At 39.8% G+C, this 24547-nt stretch overlaps 1 protein-coding gene across 13 annotated transcripts in view; it reads left to right on the forward strand.

The window, feature by feature from the left end:
• LOC125760880 (1-phosphatidylinositol 4,5-bisphosphate phosphodiesterase) overlaps positions 1 to 24547 on the forward strand; it is a 47461-nt gene that overhangs the window by 8742 nt on the left and 14172 nt on the right. For 8 of the 13 annotated variants that reach the window (XR_007418064.1, XR_007418067.1, XR_007418060.1 and 5 more), the window contains exons 3-5: positions 20174 to 20458; positions 20588 to 20647; positions 24083 to 24220. Coding sequence is in view for 2 of the 13 variants with exons in the window: in XM_049421449.1 (XP_049277406.1) it covers positions 20288 to 20458; positions 20588 to 20647; positions 24083 to 24220 (369 nt within the window). In the remaining 11 variants the exon portion in view is untranslated. Of the gene's footprint in view, positions 1 to 14095; positions 14891 to 20173; positions 20459 to 20587; positions 20648 to 24082; positions 24221 to 24547 lie in introns of those variants that run through there. The other 5 variants (XR_007418065.1, XR_007418066.1, XR_007418061.1 and 2 more) reach the window with 5 other exon arrangements.

A 24547-nucleotide genomic window follows, 5' to 3' on the forward strand; every position in this document is an offset into this window, starting at 1 on the left:
TATTACTATTTTCCTATAATAATCCATTATTCGCTTTTACACGCAAGCTGTTATGGCAAACTGAAATGAAACAGAAAGACTGTGGACACTTTGTTTATATTCGGCACATTCCGCTAGGTAAGATTCCCAACCAATCCTTTTATCGATAAAGAACGTACATAAGAATGATGATAAATTCCACATTCCACGGGGCTTTCTGTTTTATGCCCAACATGGAGCTCATCAATCATCATGCAAGCTACCTCACGCAACCATTTCTTGCCTGGATGCCATGTTGTTTGGTTTATTGTTTGAATGGCAAAAACTAACAAAAAATGTAAATTATTTCCCTCTGTTTCTTGCAGCGTGTGACACAATTATCACACTAACACTGTGAACACACACAAAAAAAAATCCATAAAGATGATGAGTTGGTTCAACATCTCACACTTTACTTTTCGAATTAATTTACACACGATCGATGAATTGGAATGGTCAATGTTTTGTACAACAAAATAGTTTATAAGTTATAATAAATGTTGTTTGAAGTAAATAGCGATACTGGAAGCGATATGCAAAACACAGATGCTTCACATTGAATTATTATTCAGTTACGGCATACGGTAAATTAATTGAAAAGATTGTAATATTTAGCTAATAGTAGCAGAAGTTTTCACTTGTGTTATGCTAAATGAATGTTATGAAAAGAGTCATTTATATGAATTTTCGATGATAAATCATTCAAATCATTATTCGATTACCAAAAGATTCAACAATCTTAAGAGATTCAAGAGTCGTCATAGATTAATGAACCTCATTTTGTATGTATTTGGCTTCAGGAAAAAGGTTATTATTATTAGTGGTGGGAACTCCAAAGTGGATTCATGAATCCACTCCGACTCCTACATATAAAAACCGGAGTATACTCTGAAGTAATTACTCCGGATTAAACCGGATTCAACTCCGTAGTAATTACTCCGGTTTAATCTGGAGTAACTCCGTAGTTGGTACCGGAATCTTCGATTTTAATTCAGAACTCAAGTTCGGTTAGTGGCCGTGCGAAGTTAGTTGAACTGATTCTCCCCCTCCCAGTCGTTTATAATACCGGAGTATACTCCGGAATGTCTCGGAGTCGGATTACTCCGACTCCGGGAAAATTGAAGATTAACCCATCAATATTTCTTATGCAAAACAAATAATTTAAGTGGGCCAGTGTGAAGCGCGGTTCAATGCTAGCGGCGCCATACTGTATACGATTGGACCAGTACCAAATCGCACCCGAGTCATATACTCTCGACTATCGAGTTAAAGATAAATAAGGCAAACTAGGCCTAAAATAACAAACCATGGCTTTTTGTTGTGTTTCACAACATAATCCAAGTACTGCAAGCATTCGATTGTGAAGACCGATTGAGTTGAAATTTGTTGTCTAACAACTTTTTCCTTTGTGGCACTACAAACTGAAGAGGTCCTGGGATGACATTTCTAGCTTTGCTAGTAGTATAGTCTGTCCTTCGAAACGGTGATACTGCCTCAATTCAGATGCATAAATCTTCAGTATAGAGATTTCGAATCATTTATTCAATTCAAGGGGACGGACAGATTCAAGGCAAGGGACCTCTCCTGCTGTTTAACATCGCTCTACGACGACGATCTCGATGTGATATAGGAGTTCCCTTAGTACATAGAGGACGGTTGGTACAGTAGAGAAGTTCAAAGAAATCGTGCCTACTACGGGCTTCACAAACTGCTGCGATCCAGAAGACTCCAGCAACACACGAAATGCACGATATATGGTTCACTGATACGTCCGGTAGTCCTCTACGGGTACGAGGCCTGGACTCTGCTAACGGAGGATGCCAATGCACTCGCTATTTTCGAACGGCGGGTGCTAAGGACTATCTTTGGTGTGTGCGAGCAGGGCGTGTGGAGAAGGAGAATGAACCACGGGCTGGGGCACGTGATGAGGATGCCGGACTCATCCCCCACCAGGAAGGTGCTCGTCAGCGATCCGTTCGGCACGAGGCGGAGAGGAGCACAGCGAGCTCGTTGGCTGGATCAAGTGGAGTCAAACCTGTTGGAGATCGGATGCAGCCGTGGATGGAGGACTGCAGTCCTAGACCGAGTTTCCTTGAAACGGATTGGTGACCTGGCCATGATTTGCTCGGCTCTTTGCAGGCCAAAAAGAAGAAGATTAAAGCCAACGATTCATACAGATGCACGAATCTGAATCACGGTCGCCGAAAATCCGTTTTTTTCTTAGAGTCAAGTGTTATTTTTTGTGATAGTATTACATTTAAAATTAAATACGAGTTAGTGTAAGTGTTCAGTCATTCTAAAAGTCGTTGAATAGCTTCAATTTTTAGACATTTTTTTTTAAGTTGAAGTAATTTTTGTAAGTCAGTCAATACTAGTACACGGTGAAATTTAAATTTTCGCCGCGACCGTACATTTTGTTGAGTTTCGCATTATCGAATTTATTGTCTGACTGGAAACATATAGGCATATGTTCGACAACTATTCAAGTGCTAACGCATTCAAGAGTAAATTTAGAGTAAACCGTATTATTTACAAAAGCATACCACGATTACATACACCTTATTAAGTGGCCATAGCCTATTTTCCCGCACGACAATGCCTTCTTTTCTAAAAGTTAACAAGCCACAGAAAGGGAAAAGCCATCTCACCGAGAAACCATTAAACTGATAATGAGGCTTTCTTCACTTGCTGTCGCTTCAGGCGAATGGTGGCGTTGTGTGCCCTACTTCCAACTGCCGGATGCTCGTCCATTCGTTTAGCCTGCCTACTTGGTCATTTATGGCGCGCGCTGAATGACAACGGACGAGTTCAAATATCAAATTCTCCCACTGCACCATCCTGTTGCTACCGTTTTTGCGACCCGCTTTTTTGTTGTTTGTTTGCTAAAGGATACTTACTAAAGAATCCTGCACCACCTCAAGGACATTCACACTCGAGTGCCATTAGTCGAACCGGTGAAGCTTTCATTCTGCCCCAATAATGATGCGGATCGGATCGTACGGTTTTCATACGGAGGTAAAAATAGCTTAGCGATTGTGTGGCCGTGCGTATCCTGGGCTAGTGCGCTAGTAATGTACGCGTAACGTGACTTTTTTGTTGTTGTGTTATATCTCGCCCCAAAGGCATGTTTCTTTTTTTGCTCGGCGTTGATGGGCCGGAAAGCTTTTCACTTCGGTGATGAGTGGTGGAAAGCAGATTATAGGCACATGATAAGAATATGCAAAACTTTCACTTAGAAGTCCTTCATAGTGAAAGAATAAAACTTTAAAATGGTTTATAACAAAACAATGTTTGTTTGAAATATTTTAAAAAATATATTTTAACATACCCCACTACAGCATTCGGTATTAGCATTTTTAAACGTTTTTTTCTTCATAGACACAATGAACCTAATTAAAAAAGTACAATAATTCCCTAAATACAATATTTTTGATTGATTTTACCTGTTCTGCGATTTGTTAACCATTCACCAAGAATGTCACAAAAAAAATATCCGTTTCCGGTAGTAATTATTTTCCCCCGTATCCCTTTCAACTTTGTTCTCTCAGGACAGGAAGCATTTGGCTCTGACGTTATTTTTGCACAGAATATGTATAAATCCTTCCCGCTAGCAACTCGAACAACTTGTTTGATATCAGGAGCTTCACCACGCAACAAGAAGGATGTTGCTGTTCAATAAATACTCACATTTTTTGTATCGATACTTTGCTACACTTCAAACGCGCAAAAGTTATACTTGCCTCGGCACAGGACAGTCCTCAGGATACACCATTTTTCTCACCCTCAGTCACTTTTGTTCGGTGCTTTTTGCTAAGCTTTCTGAAACTTCTGCTGCTGCTTCCAGGGTGAGAAAAATATCTCAACAAATAAAGAACACCGGGGTATACTAGTTGTGTTTCGGTGTATTGCAAACGCGTCTTTTAATGGTAAGTTTGTGTGGGCCCCGCTGTTGCTGCGTCCCCTTTTGTAACAGTTCTCGTAATAACCATCGGCCAATGATGAGTGTAGTTTTACCACTTTCGGGGTGGTCAAACTTTTTTAATAAATCCACCACAGTTTTCTCGTGTCGAGAAAGACGCTTGCCTGCTTTTCATGCCGTTATATCATAGTGTGTATCGCTGAACGGAAGTACTGCCATCTCTCAACTTCGCTTTTCTCTGTCGGACACGTGAGATATTTAATCCTTTTCCAACCGATATGGAAGCTTGGTTAGTTAAAGGCTTTGGGTAAATGGTTCATTATTGGTGCACATTTCCATACATCGCACAATTCTTTCATCGAAGAAAAGTAAACAACCAAGGGACTCTTCCTTTCTGACTCGTGCACCTGCCACGGCGAGAATGATGAATCTTTGATATAGTGTTTTTGTATATTTCAGACCGGGTACTGATGAGAATTTAAAATTTTCATCGTATGCTTTCATGGTCATGATGTACGTTTCATAACGACCCAGATTGGCTTAACCATGATCACGGAATTCACTTGCGAATGTATGAACAAACTCGAATCGTACGAAACGATTCGTAATGGTTGCAGATAGTTTATTTGCTGTAATAAAAAGTCACTTCCTATCTTTGATAATTTGAAATTCTAATACTTGGCGTAATAACCGTTGTAGAATTTGGTTTGTCTTTAAGACAAACGTTTAAGACAAGTGACTTTACCTACAACTACTTAGTTTGATGCTTTACAAATTCTGAAGTCTCGAGTCTACCATTTCTTACTTCCTTGACTTACCGAATCGGGTAAGCCGGTCCTACATAAAATAAAGTTAATTTGCAGTAACTTGAGATTCAATATCTAGAACCTACGGGAGTAACTAAGGATGTGATAGGTAGCTAGATGCCCTAGTTGTACTGTAGGATTGTCCTGCGGAGTAGGACATTAAAATTTGATTTCTATTTTTTAAATGACTTTGTTTGATTTTCTGATGTTTTGCTTTTTGATAGCGTAACAGTCAATCGTATGAAACTTATCTCACTTCTCAAAGATGGCCAATTGAAAATAATGCATTTTCCACGCTTTTAGGATATTTTTCAATGCTGTAAAAGTTTCATACGATAAGGATTAAAACAAGACAATGATCGAGCTGCTAATACTTATGTATGCAGTGACGTTTTCTCGCTTAAAATACGATTACTAAAAAACGTATGATCGAGTTTGTTTGTTTGTTTGTCCATCGACCACTGTTCCATAATCCTTTATTTAGGTTTCAACGTTCAACGTTTTACCATTTTTAAAAGAATATAACAGTAAATTACAGTTGACGATGATGGTAATGATTATGATGAGGATAGATCTCTCAAATATCAAAAGCAAATCATATACCAACAAAGGTTTGAGAAGGACGAAGTTATCGTGTAGAAATTAAATTGAACTTAAAAATGAAATTTGATGCTAACATACAGTAATTCTAGTATCTTTGTTCTTGTAATATTTTAGATATGTAATGCTATGATTTTTTACGAAACCTAGGATGGTTCGGGACAAACCCGTTTTATGTACAAAGACCTGTTAGAATTGTTTTTTTTATATAAAAAAACGTTCCCTTATGCATTTTCTTCACTGATTTTCACATTGCTGTAAATAACAACGCGTCGTTGTGTGTGTTATGACAAGTTCGTGTGTTGTGGCAAGATTATAGCAACTAGGAATTACGATCATCACCGCATGACCCTAAGTCAAAACACTACGAGGAGTCGACATAAGGGAAACATTATAAATAAGGGAGAAAGGCGCGCTTTCGCCCTCTCTTGCAACAAACAGACGAAGAATAAAGACTGATTTGTGGCTTCTCAAGTTGATAGGAGACCAACAAAATCTTCGAGTCGTTTTCTTCACAACACACATATTCTTCATGATGTGTACTTACTAAAGAAAACACTCGCAAATCAATAAATGAAACAATCCTTTTTAATGTTTAGCGTTACATGTTTGCTATCAAAAGATTGAATTTACTAATTGTCAAAATATATATTATCTTAAAAATTATATCTTGATTGTTAGCAACATCCCGTTTCATTTATCGGATATAAAATCACAAAATTTTTTAAATTGTATTACACCTTTCAAACTACATAAGAAATTAAGGAAAACTGTTATAACACAATTGAAACTTTTTATCGTTAAGTTCATCAATTTCCTTCGAGCCCTTTTTGGAATATTTAATGTGCGATAAAATACACCACGCTTTTTCATCGTTCGACCCTGCTGCGAAGCAAGTGCAATGTCGGTCTGCTTCTGACGTTCACTTTTGTCCTTGCCTTTTGTTACATCAAGCCGGTCCAACAGTTGTATGCAATTGAGCTTCCCTTTTGTTTTACAAGCGATAGGCAATCGGGTAAAGACAATGCGATCTGTCCTTTCCAGCTTAACGCATAGGACGACGTACGGTGGTAACCGTTTTATAGAGAGGTACCAGAGAGGAACGCTTTCTCCACCTTCGGACAAACGTAAGGTCGTTCAAAAGGAAACTCCTGAATACTTGAAATGTGTGTGTGTGTGTGTGTGTGTGTGTGTGTTAGGAGCGGCAAAGTTCACTTGTTCTTTGCACATCTGCCTAAGAACAAAGCCCTGTACACCTTCGAGTGGTTTTGCCAGCCGGAAGGGAAGAATCGTTGATGAGCACTTTTACGACAGCCTAACTCCCGCAGCCCCATCTTAGTAACGCCAGAGAAATCCCGCTCCATGTTACACGATCGTGTTACGCGGAACCACAGACTTTGAACGAAAATCGATTCCGAAAGTCAGGCACGGAAGTTATTCTAGCGCGAACGGTACAGTACGGAAGGTTTTGCGGTTGTGGTCGGTTGTGCTGTATAAATTGAACCTTCATACATCGATTCCCGGGTCGTGTATCGCTTCCAGCCAGTATCGCCCCATGAAAGGATGCTGAATGAAGGTCGCAAAGGCAGGAGCAAATAAGGAGGCGAATAAAAAAACATGGCAACTTTTTATCAAACCACCAAAGAGGAAGTGACTCGGGAAATCGGGGGATGGGGACAGGGTGCAAAATGCAATCAAATCGCGCACATGTACTCGCTTGCTAAAAATATGTCTATCGTGTAGGGAGGCAGATAGAAACCGCACTCGTGTGAACATGATTGAAATCGTAGAAGAGAATATGGTACGGTTAAAATCGTTCGGCGTTTGTGTGTACGTGTCTATTGGAAAGATGGCGTCCGTGAGTAGAAAATGGTGGTAAGGAGTTGCATCCCGTCCCCTACCCTTCCTAGCCAGCAGTGCCTTTCGCGTTCTGACGTCATAATGGCATAAGTGAAGGGATAATTTGCTAACGATTAGCACGCGAAAGTGCTTTCCCTTGGGAAAAAAGGAAAGAAAGAAAATAAGGACACAATGCGGTACACATAAAACTGAACTTGACATTCACCGCGGTGGAGGGAGAAGAAGTTCCCACTGTGAATGGCGTATATTGAAGTAGGCCAAACACATTTTCTTTCAAAGGATGCTCAATTTAATGGCCATGATTTTGTCTTTTCCTGTTGTGCAAATGCACCAAGTTCCGGAGTTTGTGGTGTGAAAGTCATTAGACAAGTCCTTGAAATAGTTACTTTGAGGTACGTAAGACAAGGCTAGGCAAATGAACACTATTTGCATTACATCATTGTTGTCTACCGTTTGCTTTATCTCGATACGTCGACAAACTGTGCGTACGAAAGGAAGGCCAGCAAGGAAATAATCGTCTAGCAGGCAAAACACTCCAGGAGCACCTAGAGAGTCATTCATCCATTCATCATTGAAATCTATTTAGCCACGGAATGCACGGGAGCTATAATAGACATCTAGCATATCCAGGAAAAGGTCAGGGTAGGCAAATAAATCTATCAAACCTCCTGAACCCGTTAGAGGACAATCTGGATGGAGGGAAAGTTAATCATCGAACATTCCGCCGTACCACATACGGCGCACGCAAGTTGTCAATCGTTTAGAGCTGGCCGTACATCAGACAGCAAGAAAAACCGTTTTTCCCACTCAATCATTGACGTCAATTACTGGTTCAAGAGCACGTTGGAAGGAAGAAAACAAAAGATAGGTTGAAGTAGTCGCTAAATGCAAAATACGATTCAATTCACTATTGTTTATGACAATGGCAGATATTGAGCTTTAGTCAGAAAAAGATTAAAATTGCATCTTGAACAAGGATTTGCAGCTGAACAAATGGTTAACAAGACAAGAAAATTATTGAAGTTGAATGATGTATGAGTTAAAGCCATTTTGCATTGATAGAGTGTTATTTAGTTATTAAAAATTAAAAAATCAATACCAAATTGGTGTCTTTGAAATACTTAAAGAATTGAAGGATTTCATTGACTGGGTCGTCGAATGCTATCGTAATGACATGGCCGCCAAGGCTATAACACAATTCACAGATATTGTTGGGTTTTCCTAAGTTGTTAATGGTTAAGGTCGTATCTTTCGATGACGATGCGAAACTGTTTCGTGCGATGCGCTGTTCTGCTGATCACGTTGTTCTCCAGGATTCGCTCAAGTTGTCCAACGCTTGGTGTATATGAAACGCTTTGGCCCTCCGTCCCGCGAAGTGCAGCGTGATAACGTTCAGTCAGTTAAAAGTCCTGTTAACTTTCGCTTACGAAATTGATGACCTCACACTCGAACGAACGCAGTACATCAAAGATCTTGGTGTTCTGCTTGACTCGAGACTATCCTTGAAGGGTCAGCTGGAACATGCAGTCGCTAGGGGAAATCGTTTGGTTGGTTTGGTTGTCAACCTAACTCGGGAGCTCCGTGACCGTGTTTGGACTAGAATCCTGTATTGTTCGCTCGTCCGATCGGTACTGGAGTAGTCCGGCCACTCGCACGACTTGAGTCTATCGCTTTCGCAATGAGTTCCTGGGATCGCCGATTTTATTATCGGACCAGGTTAATAATTTCCACAGCCTTTAAAATGATCGATTGACAACCGACCGATGCTTATCTAAACTAGTGATGGGAAAAATGAATTTTTCGCTGGAATCGATTCCGGCTAGCTCTGAAAATTTTCGGAATCGATTCCGGAAAGTAGGTCCGGAATCACTTTCCGGAATCGATTCCGGAGTCGATTCCGGAATCGGAATCGGTTCCAATTCCGGAGTCGGCTCACATACATTAACATTGGAAGCGACATTACTAAAGCGCGCATGGAATGATGTACAATAATGAAAACAAAAACAATAAATTCCGCAACCGATTCCGTAATTGACTCCGGTATCGATTCCGGAATCGGAAGCGACTCCGGAATCGGAACCGATTCCGGAATCGATTCCAGAAGCGGAATCGGAATCGGAACCGATTCCAAACACGAAATCGGAACCAGGTAGTTCCGATTCCGAATGCCCATCACTAATCTAAACCGACCGATGAACATTTACCTCAACATCAAGTAGTTGTTACTGGTGCTGTAGAGATCTAAGATAGGTAGAAGTTTGCACCGTTACAAAGCTGCAATCACCTTTCTCTATATCATTTTTAGGCAAATTGACATTTGTTAGCATAACATTGGGAGCATAACATTTTGGTTATTGACTCATTAAACTCTAACCTCAAGTTTTCCGTTGCTTGATCCTGTGATAAGCATCTGCTATGTATAAGTAAGTCATAAGTCCAAAGATTTATTTATCATCATCGCCAAGATCTGGATTATTAGATGATGATCCACTACGTTTCCACACAAGAATGCATGGGCAAGTTGGCTCTTGTAACCACATCTTTCATGGTCAAACAGGACTCCATTTACATATATTTTATCCTCTATCAGCTTGCGTGTAATGTTATTCATCATTATTTGGAAAAGCCTCGTACTCTTGGCCGATAATCCAACAAAGCAAAATGTGTCATTTGGTTATTACTCTGGTTAATGTTAAAGTATTCTGCCATATGGCATCAAGATGTTAATCTTGAATTATTTTTGACAATCAATCAATTCGTTCCCTTATATCTCCTTGACAGCTTTATGTATTTTCTATTAATATTTCACCTCAATTTTTCCTTACGACTTAAACTTGAGCATATACTAGTGAAGTCTCTAGTTGATCATTAAACTGATTGTTTATGATTAATGTATCAATGACCAACCTGGTAACTGGCTAGATCCATATCCTTAGGACTAGCGCAATTTTGCATGCCGTTTTTATCTTCGGCCCAAATTCATGACGATCCGCATGACGATCTTTCGGAAGGGATGGATTTAAGAAATTGTACAAAAAATCCTGTATTTACTGACATTAAAACTGTATGCTTCGCTCTATGTTTATTCTCTGTTGCATCCGGATTTTGTGCTGTTGATGCAGTAATCGTGTGAGCATAAATAAATCATTTTTCCGTAGCAAATTCCTGAAGCATTTTACAAGACAGCAACAAGTAAACTAAGCTACTTTCCCAAGAGCAAACGGAAGGGAACCACACATAAAGAGGGAGAGTTTAAATTTGTATCCAAATGCAGAAAAGTATCCCATTTCGCTCTCCGTCGTGATGTTTGCGTTCGATTGGTCTGTTTTCTGCTCCCGAACACCTGCCCGGACCATCATAAACCACCAACGCACATTGCTATTAGAACCCCAACCCTTCATTTCCCTCCTTTTTTCCCGATTGACGGCACCGCCAATCATTTCCGGGCTGTGCGTGTTATAAGGCAAGTGAGATCAAATTTTCGGAATATTTCCAATCAATGTTGCCCCATTTGCCGTCACAGGTACGTTGTTGACTGTATATCCAGGCAGCTCATTTGACCTTTTCCCTGAAAACCTTAACCAAAACTAACCGCCACAGGCAATGGAAATTTATTTTTGATTTGCATTTTACACATGGCGTAGAGGGTGAAGTGCGATTCCGACAGAAAAATCTTGCAGATAAACATGATTTATGGTGGATGTACACGGTATATAAACAATTAATAAAATCATGTGAATGATACAATAATAATTTGTGGATTTTTTATAGGGTCGTGTAAAAATGTGTCATTTTTTAATAATAATGCATCAAATATGCACAATGTATGTATGTGTCTTGACGTTTTTTTATCTGATGCTAGTTTTCCATCAAAATAGACAACCCAAGTTAGTCTGTATATAATATTTTAGATTGTTTTGTGTATTTGGTAATATTAATTAATTATTATTATTAATTTTCTCCAAGTACACGGACATCATAAAATGCACAAACATGAAAGTTTTATATTTTTCTTTTAATGTCTAAATGTTAACCATAAACAATGATTGATAATTGTTTCAATGATTGAAATTGAAAATGAAATTGAAAATGATTATGAAGTTTATGAAGTAGATATGTGCACACTGAGTAAGAGTGAGTGCGTGAGTGTAATCCTGCTACTATGTGAATGCATATTTTCGACTCAGCATGAAGAGTTTAAATGAATCTTTTACTCACTCTTTTAATTCACTCAATCTCTTTGCCGACTAACGACTCACTCTTATGCGTTTCAAATCATTCAATAAGAATAAGTATTTTGTTGCTCAATATGGATTTAAATCGCTCAACAAGAGGGAATAAACTCCAGTAAATTTTATTTGCATGAAAGCAAAGCGAAATAATATTTATCTAAACATTGAGTGTTCTGAAATGTAAAAGATTGAGTCGTTAGTCAGCAAAGGAGCAGAAACCAAAGCATTAATTTAGAGCTTTATTTTTATAATTGACAATAGAGTGAATAAAAGATTCAAATCCTTATAACCACTCTTCAATCTATTTCACCTCTCTTAAAATAGTGATTATTCTCATCTGTGCTATGAAACATTAAACTATTAAAAATGGTAAGGATATTTAAATTGAAAATTTTGTACTTTTGTGCCAAGAACACCTTCATTTAGTCATTTACATACTTTAAAAAAATTAAAGTGAATATTTCAATTATTGTTTAACCGGGTATGCCCGGGATAAGGTCAAATACAAGGAGGAAATGCCTTGTGAAAAATGTACTTCTTCAGCTTCAGAGGCTGACAATACGGCCGAAGCCGTAATAATTAATTATAAATAAATAGGATAAATAAATTTCAATTCTTCTTCTTCTTTTCTGGCCTGCTCATGGTCGAGCAGGCAATAAATTTCAATTATTGAACCAATAGATGTATACATTTAAGCGATAAATGAAAAAGTTTAAACTATCATGTTTTACCTTTTCATTGTGAATTTCTAAAAGAAGAAAGAAAATAAATGAAAAATTTTGTAAAAACTTCGATCAATAAGTGTCAAAACAAAGGATTTTTCTAACAACTCATTCTACATTTCTGCAATGTTGCCTATTTTTTGGAAATGTTAATACATTGTTTTATTAATATTTTTTTTTCAACAGTGGTTTTTTATGCTAATGAGAATATAGCTAAATTTATTAATCAAAAGCATCCAGCAGATTTATAAATAGTCGATACAATAGTCTTATTTCACTTATCGACACTGTAAGTTCTTCTTTAATGTGGTGATATTTTTAGATCACCTTTTTCGAAAATTAATATCGATTTAGTTGGAAAATAAAACATTTATATTTAGTTTGTTTTTTTCTTCTGCAACACCTGTCACTGGGGAAATCATACTAATGGTTCGTTTGGAAATTGCACAACTTACGATTTGCTGTTCTTGCGCAATCTTATGCTTCGATGATGGGATACTAAAGATTATTAAAGTTTAATGATATTTCCTAAAGATCAAGCCTAGCGTTTGTCCTAGTAAGCTGCAGAGCGCTTGTCCGCGAAAGGAATATTTCGAGAGTGTGTCCTATGTAGGTGGTAAAACCCCATACCTCAAGCATTACATATAAACATTCTTTTCCCCTTATACACAACTAAAGAGAGAGAGAGAGAGAGCTGAAGAATGTTAAAAAAAATCAACTAAACTCGACGGATTGTGTTTCACACCGCAAGTCTATCATTTTGGGTTGACATTTCCGACGTGGGGGCATGTAAAAAGGTGTTCTTTTTTTTGACCACCACTCCTATTGCCCCATGCTCCTCGTTTGGGAACCATGGCATCATCGCACAGATCGATACTGACGCGTCCACAGGACGGACGAACACGTTTAGTTCGCGGGTTAGTTTTTCCATTGCAATAAACAAATTTTCCTCTGTGCAACAATGTGTGCTGGCTGTCCCCAATAGCGACGACCAGCGTTGACTCACGTAAGCTCACGTTTTGTGGACTAACTCCTTCGCCGTACCCTTTTTTAGCATTTCCTCTTTAAGCACGTCTACAAAAATGGCCAAAAGACAAAGGAAGCGTAAGAAACGAACAATCCGGTACCTTGTGTATGTGTGTTTGACTTTGCGTATCCATTCGGTAAGGAGATGTCCACGGACGAGTGGAAAAGTTCTTTGGGTTTTGCGTTCAATTCACCGGTTTACCTTTTGTTTTCTAGCGACCATTTCAAATGAGACACTTTTTTTATTATTGCCTTCGGCGGGGGTGGGCGCCCCAAAGACGAACAAAAAGTGTTGTTCGTTGTTCTTTACAGTCTTTTTCGTTGGTTAGTTTTAAAATATGTAACATGCACGAAAATGACTTCTTTATGTAACGTGTCGTTCCCGCGGGGGTTCTCAAAGGACGAATCGTTTCTTTCTCGTGCAAAACGTGGCTTTGAAGGCGTGCACGTTTTCTTTCGAAAATGTCATGCCGTGTGAGGTTGTTTTTGTTTAATTTTATTTTTACTTCATTTGTATTTTGCTTCGATTTGTAATACTTGGCAAAACAAACAGTAAGCTTTATGTAATAAGTCACTTTGCACGCTTACTCTATCTTTTTATCTTTCTTTTTATTTTTATTGCTATGTATATAGCTCTTGGACACATTATAAATTAAGTGTAACAAATGGTAAACCCTTTTTTAATTTTTTCAATCTAAATAATAAAACAAAAAATCACTTTCACTTTATCACTATATTGACTTTTGTTTTTGTTTAATGTAAACTGTCTTCTTGAAGTAGCTAACTCAACTGCACAAAATTACATTTAAAAATGATAACATTTGTCTTTCGAAAACCTCAGGTTTTCCACAGCGTCGCATACCTTGTACCAGCTGAGAAGTCACTGAAGCAATGGTATGAGCATGGAGCACCAAAAACTACTCAACAAACATCCATTGTCCGCTTGCATGGCTTCGGCAAGCGCTAAAACCTCGCGGGGAAACCTTACCGAGGATGCGTGCCGTACAGTTAATCCTGACCTTATGCGAGAAACACCTCAAATCGAAGCGAGTGGGGTTCCTGCTTTTCCCTCATACACACCACGGCTATAGGCGATCGAATTTTAAGGCTCCCCAGGTGGGCACAGTTCTACCTTCCACTTAGAGAAAAGACCTTCCGCAGTCCTTTGGGGACTATAGTGTGTTCCGTTTTTGCAAATACACTTACATATTTACACACACACACTCATATCCCCAATCCCAATGGACAGGGGTAGAACTCCCCAAACATCCAACAGTCCACTCATCTATTAGGCATAGTGCCTTTAGGGCCTGACACAAAACTCACACCGGTGGGGCATTACGCTCGCAGACGGTACAAAGCATCCGTGCAAAAAGCTTGTGTGTAGTCCCTGCGCTCCGTGCAGTGCTGCTTCGTTTGAAAGGTGGGAAAGTTGGTTTAGCTGAAATCATTGCTCTCCAACTGCTCGTTCGTGAACACACGGTGTAGTTCGCATCGCAAAAGAAGTTTTTACCATCCGGAATTGGGTTCGATTGTTTCGAAAAGTGTTGACAGAGTTTCCGGGGTGCGCGTACATCCTAAGCGCTGTTGATCAATTGTGAGTGAGTGGCTTCGTATGCAGTGGTTTCTAGTGTACGTTGGAATTGCTCTACTGCTAGCGTTCCTATACCGGTGGTGGGTCGGTAAACCGGTGCTTCCCTTCCAAAGGTAGTTTTTGCTTGTTTTGTTGCGTCCAATCGTACTGTGCTTATTACTTTTGCTGTAAGGATATTAACGTGTGCTCATTAGTAATGGGTAAATCTTCAATTTTCCTGGAGTCGGGTAATCCAACTCCGAGATATTCCAGAGTATACTACGGAGTAACTCCGGCATTATAAACGACCGAGAGGGCGGGGGGAGGGATGGATGTTTTAATTCCGGCATTATGAACTATCGGAGAGGGGGAGGAATCAGTTCAACTAACTGCACCCGGGCAATAACCGAATTTTAATCCGGAGCTTAAATCGGCAATTAGTCCGGAGTTCGCATTGGATGCAGCACCGTAGTTAACTCTGCAGTATTCCACTCCGTCAACTGCGGAGTAACTCCGGGAGTAATTCGGAGTCTACTCCGGCATCCGGATTAATCCGGAGTAATTGCTTCGGAGTATACTACGGTTTTTTATACATTGGAGTTGGAGTTGATTCATGAATCCACTCCGGAGTTCCCATCACTACCAGTGCTTATGTGCAAATTTTCGGTTAATGGGCGAAAGATTGTTTAATAGAAAATCTTGCCAATACCTCATGGATATAGTACCAAAAATGAAAAATTCTTTTTTGTGCTGGATAAACTCCATTTTAATTCCAACGCGATAAACATGTTTGAAGCAATAATCAATCACCATAGACACGCAGACACACATTCTATTTGCGTTTAAACCACTCGAATACTCCCCAGTGTCCTATCAATTTCAATAAGTTTCGTTGGGAAAAACTATAACATCACACAGGCACACACCCTATCGCAGCTGATCCAGGTCAGTGTTCGGTGTACGTTCGTCTTGTTGCGCCACACACGGTGCAATCTACAGCATGGTTGTGTTTTGTCTGTTCCGGGCGCTTCACATGTTTGTACGCTCAGAATCCTAAACACACGGCGGCACCATTTTCTCGAGGATTGGAAGGGAGTTGGAAGAGAACAAGAGAGAGAGAGAGATAAATAACACATAACAAGGTTCAAGCGCGTTGGCCTATTGATCATATCGCAACAATAATGTACCGGAATGGCTGTGAAAGGATGGTTGGGTTCGCCATCGGTAACATAACCTCACTAAACACACACTCGAAACAAGATCGATTGGAAAAGTGTTTTCCGTCTGCGTCCAATCTGCGCTTTACCGTACGCCCTTTCATTCTACACCCCCCGGGTCCATACGAACAACTGACGAACATTGTATGAAATCTATTTTCGGACCGTTTCTAGTTTTGCCCACACACCCAGGATAGTGCGGAAGACCTCTGACCAGTAACCCGGTTCCAGCTTTCGTGGAGGAAGTTTCGCTTCTTTTTTTGTTGTTGCTCGGGTTGTTGTGCTGTATTAAGTACATCGAGATCGACTGGTTTGATTGTGGGTAGAACCTTTTCCGTAGCAGTGTCTTGATGTGCAATACTTGTCCATAGAACAATCGTCCTACAACGTCCTAGATAGAGCGGTTACTACGGATTTGGCGATGTAAAGTCTGGCGCTTTACACGATGGAGCATCCTCATGGTGTACTCCAGAAAAAAAACAAAACCGATTGATAGGGTATGGCCGACCCTGGTACCAAGGTAAGATGTTTGTCCGAGAAAGCACGAGTGAGGCAAGCAATCGTTTGATCTGTAGAATCGTCCTCTCCTGTAACATCCGATGAGTACAGGATTGGGGATGCCTTTCACTACTTGGCTATACGCTTTGATCCATCCAGCGCTCCACCCTTAAATCGATGTGCTCTTCTGCTCTTCTGGGGTTGGATCTGATTATCTCGCCCAATGGAGGCCGTAAACCACCACTTGACTTGGTCTCTGAGGGCGCGTCTTGTGGCATCTTGATATCGCGTGTACGTCCGCGCCTGTGTGTGTGTGTTTGTCTCAAGTCTTTTTTTTCTGTTTTTCTTTTTCAAAACGGTTACAAGAACCGTTGACGGTAGTTTTCCTTTAATCTTGATGCGCGCTGGCTAACTTCTGGCAGATTTTGTTTAAAGGTTTTCGATTACCCATGAATCGATAACCAAGAAAAGTGCGGACGATCAGGAACAGCGGGGGGTGAGTAGGGGGTCGGGAAACACGTAAAGAGAAAACTCGTTCCGATCGCTGGGTTTAGATTTTTCCATTAGTGACACCCCTGATTGTGAGCTGATTTGGTCGTGAATTGACGTTTTCCATCACTCGTTCGTCTGGCGTCAGTAAGCAGTAGCAAGTAATCGAATAACTCTTCCCTTGCTCTACCTGCTCTACTACTGTCCTTGAACTTGTTCCGTTCCAACTTCCATTCGCTTCCCGCATCCGTTTAGTGTGCGGGAAAGGTTAACATTATTTCTGTGTTTATTGAATTGTGTGGCACTGGTGTGGTGATGCAAACGGTGAACCGAGAAATCTGGATGCTTCCTGCAAAACTGGAACCCCTATAGCCCCAGCATCCGGTCGACGATCAAAGTGGTCGTTAAATGGCGACTGATGTGTTTGGCTTGACACACCAAATAAGTGTTAATAGTGTGAGCCTATTTATAGGCGAAGGTTTATCCAAAACCGTTCGGTACTTTGGCAAGTTGGGTTGGGTTGAGTTTGTAACTAGTTAACGTTCGCCTTTGATGTATGCCTCCCCATAGAGAACCAGAACCCTGGGACTGATGGTGAATAATTGATGAAAGCGAGCAATATTGAAGCCTGACAAGGATTAGGTACACGGGTTGTGTTGTGTTAGTTGCTTTTCATTGCCTAAACTTGTAGCATGAGGATGTGAAAATTGGTCGACCTTGGAGTTGTACCGTCGTTTGCTCGATAAGCAGAGCTTCAAATAGAACGTGCTATGTATGTAGAACATTATCTCAATCTCTAAACTAAACTTCTGAAACTATCATAAAGAATTGGAGTTTTTTTTGAGAAATCCTCTTACAGACCTCGAACATCCTAGACATCCTATGAAACAAAAACCAACGCTTCTCAATTTTTCGTTGTCTTATATTTCTTGTAGTGTAAAGGATTTGACAGGATATTTGGAGTATAATTGTATCATTACATCACTGGCAATTATAGGTGGAGGATCCATCAGGGGTTGGAATTTCTTTTCTGACCATGGTTTCGGTTACATTCATCTCAATTATGATATAATAGTTCATTTTGTTAATCAAAATGTCCTTGAAAGTGTCGTGCTTCCACACCAGGAAAGAAACATGTCGTCAAAATGTGGCCTTCATTATGATTATGATTCAAAATATACTAAGAACAAATTGAAAAGTATTGGTTGAATGAATAAATCACTGAAAGTAACGTAATAGCTGGATCAGTAATTTAATTAAAATGTAATTGATAGAATAGAGATATATGGGTAGAATTCTAATTATCGAACAACGATTACAAATAAACTGTTTTTGGATTCAAAATAATAAAAAAATAATATATGTGTATGAATATTATTCAAAATATTCGTTAAATAATTTTAAATTCTACATAAAACAAAATTGCGTACAAGTTGCACTTATTTTGTCGAACGGTATAATGTTTTTTTTTGTATTTTAGCAACAGAAAAAATTCTTTTCCATATCTTTCAGAATATTTTTTGTTTGTTTTAAAAACTTGTATCTTAATTTCCTATTTTAAAGTTTTTTTTTGTTTAATCTCAAACATCGATTGTTATGTTCAATTATTCGATCCTTTTCAATTAGTTGCACTTGTTTTGTCCGATACTGTTCGAAGGGTGCTCCATCAAATATCGGTAGTTGTGTGAAACTATCACCTCAAACTCAAAACCAGCCTCGGCTCGATTCTATGCTTCTTGCCAAGGTATACCCAGGTTCAAGGTGGCAATCAGACGTACCAGACTGTATCAAATTGTCTTGTTCGATGTCGTGTTTGTCTCGCATGTTCTATGCAGTCTGATGGAGCAGCTCCATATTACGTGCGTCTTGTTCTTGTCGCATGTTTAGTTCGATAACATGTAGATCATGGCCTTACGTTTCAATAGTTGCTTTCGTTTCTTTAACTTACTCTTAATCACAGATAGTGTTTCATGAATCGTCTTTATCAATTTTGTATTATGTTATCAATTTCCTTTGTTTTTAGGACGTAGATTTTTAAATCCTAATTCCGATGGTTTCGTTTAAAGCAGGGTTTAAAGCCTCCAAACTTTTTAGATGGCGGCCCGCTTTGAGTGGAATAGCTAGAGCTGAAGGCCAATCTCGGTATCTCACGGGAGGGCCGTAGTTTGGAGACCCCTTTAGAGAAGGTTTAAAGAACGTATCAAATCTACCAGGTTCACTCCAGACCGTTGAGTAATGGTAGAAACATTTGTCTATTTTGAGTTTTACAATTTTAAATCAATCCTAATGTATATACACATGATTCTAAACATCAAAAACTCAAGGAATCACAGTATTTATCTCATTTCACACCTAACTCTTTTACACCGATAGCAATACATCCAATACTTTGCTACAGCCACGATTGATTAACTGTTAATTGAACAAACAAACAAGTAATTGCAATCGGAGCTAGAAGGCGAGATTTACCAGCACCCATCAGGCCCTTTCCGAACTTGTGACCGAACGTCGAATCAAGCTCTCATCTAAGGTAGAAGATAAATTAAGACACTTCCCTACGAACATTCACCATAATGTGCTCTCGTTCGCCATTTGCCCCAAGGTACGGCGGTCCCCACCCGTTACGAGTGTTGTGTACCTTCCCATTTCTGGATTGAGATTGTTCCGAGAGCTTAAACTACCACACGAGGCACGTGCCCATTTTGGTGCCATCGGTTGGGGGCCGGTTTTCTAGAGCCGTCGTGTCGACCGCTGTGTATGATTGAAGTTTTTTTCCAACGACACATTACAGCGCAACTTACCTCATGGGTATGTGACACGTACTCTCGGATCGAATAGTACGAATAGGTACCGTGTCTGTTCCACACTGTGCTCCTGCGCACACGCGTCCGCACTCGTAGTAACGCTTAATTTAATAAATGCTGTTTGATTTATCTAATTACTACACTGGCGACGGATGTGTGTATGTGTGGGTGATGGAGAAGGAAGGCGCCACACAAGATGTGGCAAGTGGCAAGCGGTGCAAATGCTTTATGGTCGTGGCATTTGTCGCGCGTTTTACAGAAAAGTTCGCACAGGGAAGAAAACTCCTCATCTCCAAGCCAGGATATTGAAAGAAATTAAATTATGCTCGTCTTTTTCCCCGTTTTATTCTTTAGCTTTGTGTACACAATTCTTTTTAAGACCACTGCTATTGCGTCTTTCCTTTTGCAGATAAAACCCATCTCCATCCTTCGTTGTTCAAGCACCGTTCTCGGGTTTTGAGCAGCCACCGGTCGTCGTCACGATCAGTCGTCGGCTTACCAGCGCATCAACCTTACCGGCAGGATGACGAAGAAGTTCGAGTTCAACTGGCAGATCCCGGTACCGGAACCGCTCCTCACCGGATGCGTGTTTGATCGCTGGACGGAGGAGAAGGACAACAACGAGCTGGAACCGAACTGCATGTTTAAGGTGGACGAATACGGGTTCTTCATCTACTGGAAAAGCGAAGGCCGGGTAAGGAAGGCTGCATGGACACTAATAATCCTGCCCCCTCTTGTATCCTTGTTGGCGATGGTTCTAATGCATTTTTTTTTATTTATTTTCCTCTCTTCCTCACGCACCCGCGGACACACGGATGGACAGGAAGGTGACGTTATTGAGTTATGTCAAGTCAGCGATATCAGAGCGGGCGGAATGCCGAAGGTAAGCCGGTCGGAACCCATTTGTACAGCATGTCCACATCCTTTTTCCTTTTTAATTTCTACCGGGCAATGCAATTTTGCGGTGGATGCAGGCAACGGAAAAGATAATTGACAGCGCTTTACATTTGTCGCTTTGTGCACTTCTCTCGTCCGAACATAAATAGACAAAAAGGATGAGGAAATTCTGTTAAGGGAAAGAGTATAGAAAATATCATTCAATAAGCGATCACAGGGATATGATTCGTGGTGCAATGCTTGAGTGGATGGTAAAGAAAAGACGAGACCACTAATTAGCTTAATGTTTAAGGAGCCGCAGGCCATCACACGACTGAAACGGCACCAAATCTCATTCAATGCAGAACTAACAATCAGGATTAATACACTTAAATCAAGGCAGAAATTGCAGATCAAGATTTCTTGAGCTTTGCATGACACCAAAAAGTTGATTTGTTAGAAAAGAAATCTTGTTTCTGAAGGCATGAGTAAGGTCTCAAAGATATTTGGTAAAAAATTGACTTGATTGACTTGATTCTATTCGATGTTTTTGACGCCATTGATTAATATTTTATATATTCGATAGCGACAGATTTCAACCGCAGTTTAAATTGTAATTTTAAAGTAACACCATTAGATATCGTAACTCAAAAATTGCCATTTTTCTAACACTTCAATAGTTACTTCCCTTATGGGATTTTATTATCTACTTGTAACAATAATAAATATACTTCTTCTCAGACATATTAGCTACAATTTGTTGTTTTTTTGACGAGGGAGTTATTTTTCGTACAATTTTAACAGCACGAAATAATAAGTTCCCGTCGAACGCAGATAAACTATTGTAAAATAAATCCACCAATTGCAACAAATTGCTTTCCGGTTTGGTGTGAAATCAGCAACGGGTACATGTGCATCGAAACCTACACACTATCGGCATGAGACTGGTGCCAACCAACCGCCAGCTATCTAAGGATTAACGCAAAACACGTGCAAAACCCGACCAAGCAGCCCGGCAGCCTCAAATAACTTTGTGCACGATTAAGTTCGCTACCGCAACGTGACCTCGTGCAAACACTGGTTCGGGAGCGCGTACGCATTAATAGCCGTTCACTTTGAAAATCAACCGTTCGCAATCGGGTGAAAGTTCAGAGAAATCTGAACCAACCTAGGTGTGTGCACCGTTCTTTCGGTCGATTTCCTGTTTATGTGTTGTGCTGCACATTTTGCCAAACCCATGCCCCTTTCGGCAAAGTGTGGGGTTTTGGGTGGAAATGGTATTGAAATTGCAACCAGTTTCGTGTTGCATTCGGGAGTAATTGAACCGGAAAAACCGAGGCAACGTGATGCAGTCAACAAGATGGACGGCGATTGAAATGTAGTTCTCGTATTGTATATTGGTTATTGGTTAGGCGGGCTAACATCATTCTCTGAATGCTGATCAGTGGAAAATAAGTCCCTTTTTGTTAATTACGAACGGCATTTTGTATGAAAATGGATAATATCTCTGCCGAAAGGTGCTGCTCTCGATTGAAAGAATTATAGTTGTAAGATTATCAGTTTCCTATTATAGGTTGTTTCCAATACTCCTTGAATGCAAAGAAAACTATCAAGCATAAACTAAAGAATTGCAATGGTGACTTGCGTCCAAACTTCCCAGATCTTAATCCCACGGATTAGTTTTTATGGGAAGCAGTAGGATAAAAAAAACATCAATCGCACTTTCAATAATATAAAGTTCCAGTTCATAGACAAAAATAAAAGCGACCTCAAGGTATTTCTCAGGGCAATTGTCTGCGTCAACTTGTTCGAGGTTCCAAAACAAATATTTTGTTTATCCTTGCGAAACTGTCAAATTGATCCCGAACATTCTGTATATTCATTGTTAAAGGTTTTAACTCAAACATTCCCAAATTTTAATAGTTTGTTACAAGATTTACTCCAGTATTCCAGTCTGAATTTCGTTCAACCTGCGTAAAAAGTTTACATATTTCAATAAAGAATTTACAGTTCAATGATTCCGTTCAATGATCTTGTTGTGATCTCTTAAAATAATTCCAAAACCAATTTTTTTAATTGTCTTATTTTTCCTTTCGACTTTCTTTCTTGCGGCAAAAAAGCATTAAAAATTTCAAAGCTATTGAAGTAAAGCTACTTTAGTTACCGATTGGGAAAATAACCTTCAAAACGGGATTATTTTCAAGAGAATACCAACACCCAACAGTAAATGAAAGTAAACATTAAAAGAAAAACACACAAATTGTAGTTCTTACAAATAAAACTTATCTGGAAACCAAGTTAATTTTTTTTTTAAATTGTATTTTCTGAAAACTTTGTCAATATTGCGCCTATAAAAAAAAGGATAAAGATATCCATTGCTCAAAAACAGCTATGTTTCAATTTTAGTAAATGTTGAAAAATATGACTGAAAAAATGCGATTTGCAACACGTTGTTCTGAGTGAAACGCACGCAGAACATTAAACATATGCGTTTTTTTCATCAAGATGAGTTTACTCCTTGGTCTCTGTCTCTCTTCTTGGCTTTAACGACCTTACAGGTCACGCCGGCCATTTCTGGCTTACTAGACTTATTTTACCACGTAGCCGGATAGTCAGTCCTTGCTACGGGGGGACGGTCCGGATGGGATTTGAACCCGGTCCGGCCGTGTGGACTGGCGCCGTTTATCACATGCACCACCTCCTATGCAAAATATAGGAGTTTAAAAGTCTAAAACACATCCATATTACTCCTTGGTCTGTACCTTTATTATCATTCCTTTTATTGGTTTAGTAAATCTTGTATATTTTTTATCTAAAATGCTTCAGTTCCAGAGTTTTAAAAGAAAAGAAAAACAAAAATTTTCTTACATGCTGACACCATATCTTCCCAAAAAAAGGCTCCGACAGTCGTCGTACAGTTCTATGTTGCATCACAGCAAATAAAAATGTTGTACTGTTTACATCAAAACAACTAACAGGCACACATTAACACATGCATTAGAGCGGGAAAAGTGTGCTGTAGGGTACTCCTTGGGTGTTCGTTGGGAGCCTTTCATCTCGTTTGCTAGACACATTCGAAAGAACCCTTTGGTCTGTGTGTCTTTTCGGTGTCTCATTTACTTTCATATGAAGAGTGCTTTCCCGGCGTCCTAACGGCATCCTATACATTAATGCATAAATAAGACACGTACCGAGATAAGAACCCTTTATTCAAGTTAAGGATTTTTTTTATTTTGCTTTATAAATAATAGCCTTCGTTTCGTGCCACTTTACTGTTTAGCTATATTCCCTGTGTCTTGTTTTCGAATTAGTTAAGCAAGAATTATATGAATAGCATCCACACAAGAAACCCACTGCTAACCTTATGGCTTAATACTGTTCCCCAACTGTGCTACGGATAGTTGTAATCGTTTGTTTTTCGGTGTTTTTTTTTCGCCCCCAGGACATGAAGCTGTACAATCAATTGTGCAACAAGCACGGTGAAAATGTGGAGGAAAAATCTCTGACCATCTGTTCGGGTACGGACTACATCAACATCAACTATCAGCATGTCGTCTGTCCGGACGCAGCAACGGCCAAGGTAAGCAGCGATTCTGGCAAACCGAAAACTCATCACGTTCCCCGAAGTATCCGCAAACATGGCAAAGAGCTGACGGAGAGAAAGAGAAAATGAAAAAGAAAAGAGGACAATGACGGGGGTGTGGTAGCGTTCGTTTTGACAATCAGCCAACATAACACACCTGCTCACTCGAAAGGAAGAAATGCTCACCCAGTGTGGGTGTGTGTTTGCTTGCACATCCTCGTTGGGGTGTGCGGACGTTGCTGCTACCTGTTGCTAGCAACAAACTCTCGGTCACACACTTGTTAGCACACTAACCCCAGATCGGAAGCTCTGGATGGATTGGTA

Source organism: Anopheles funestus, chromosome 2RL (assembly GCF_943734845.2).
Source record: "Anopheles funestus chromosome 2RL, idAnoFuneDA-416_04, whole genome shotgun sequence".
NCBI lineage: Eukaryota > Metazoa > Arthropoda > Insecta > Diptera > Culicidae > Anopheles > Anopheles funestus.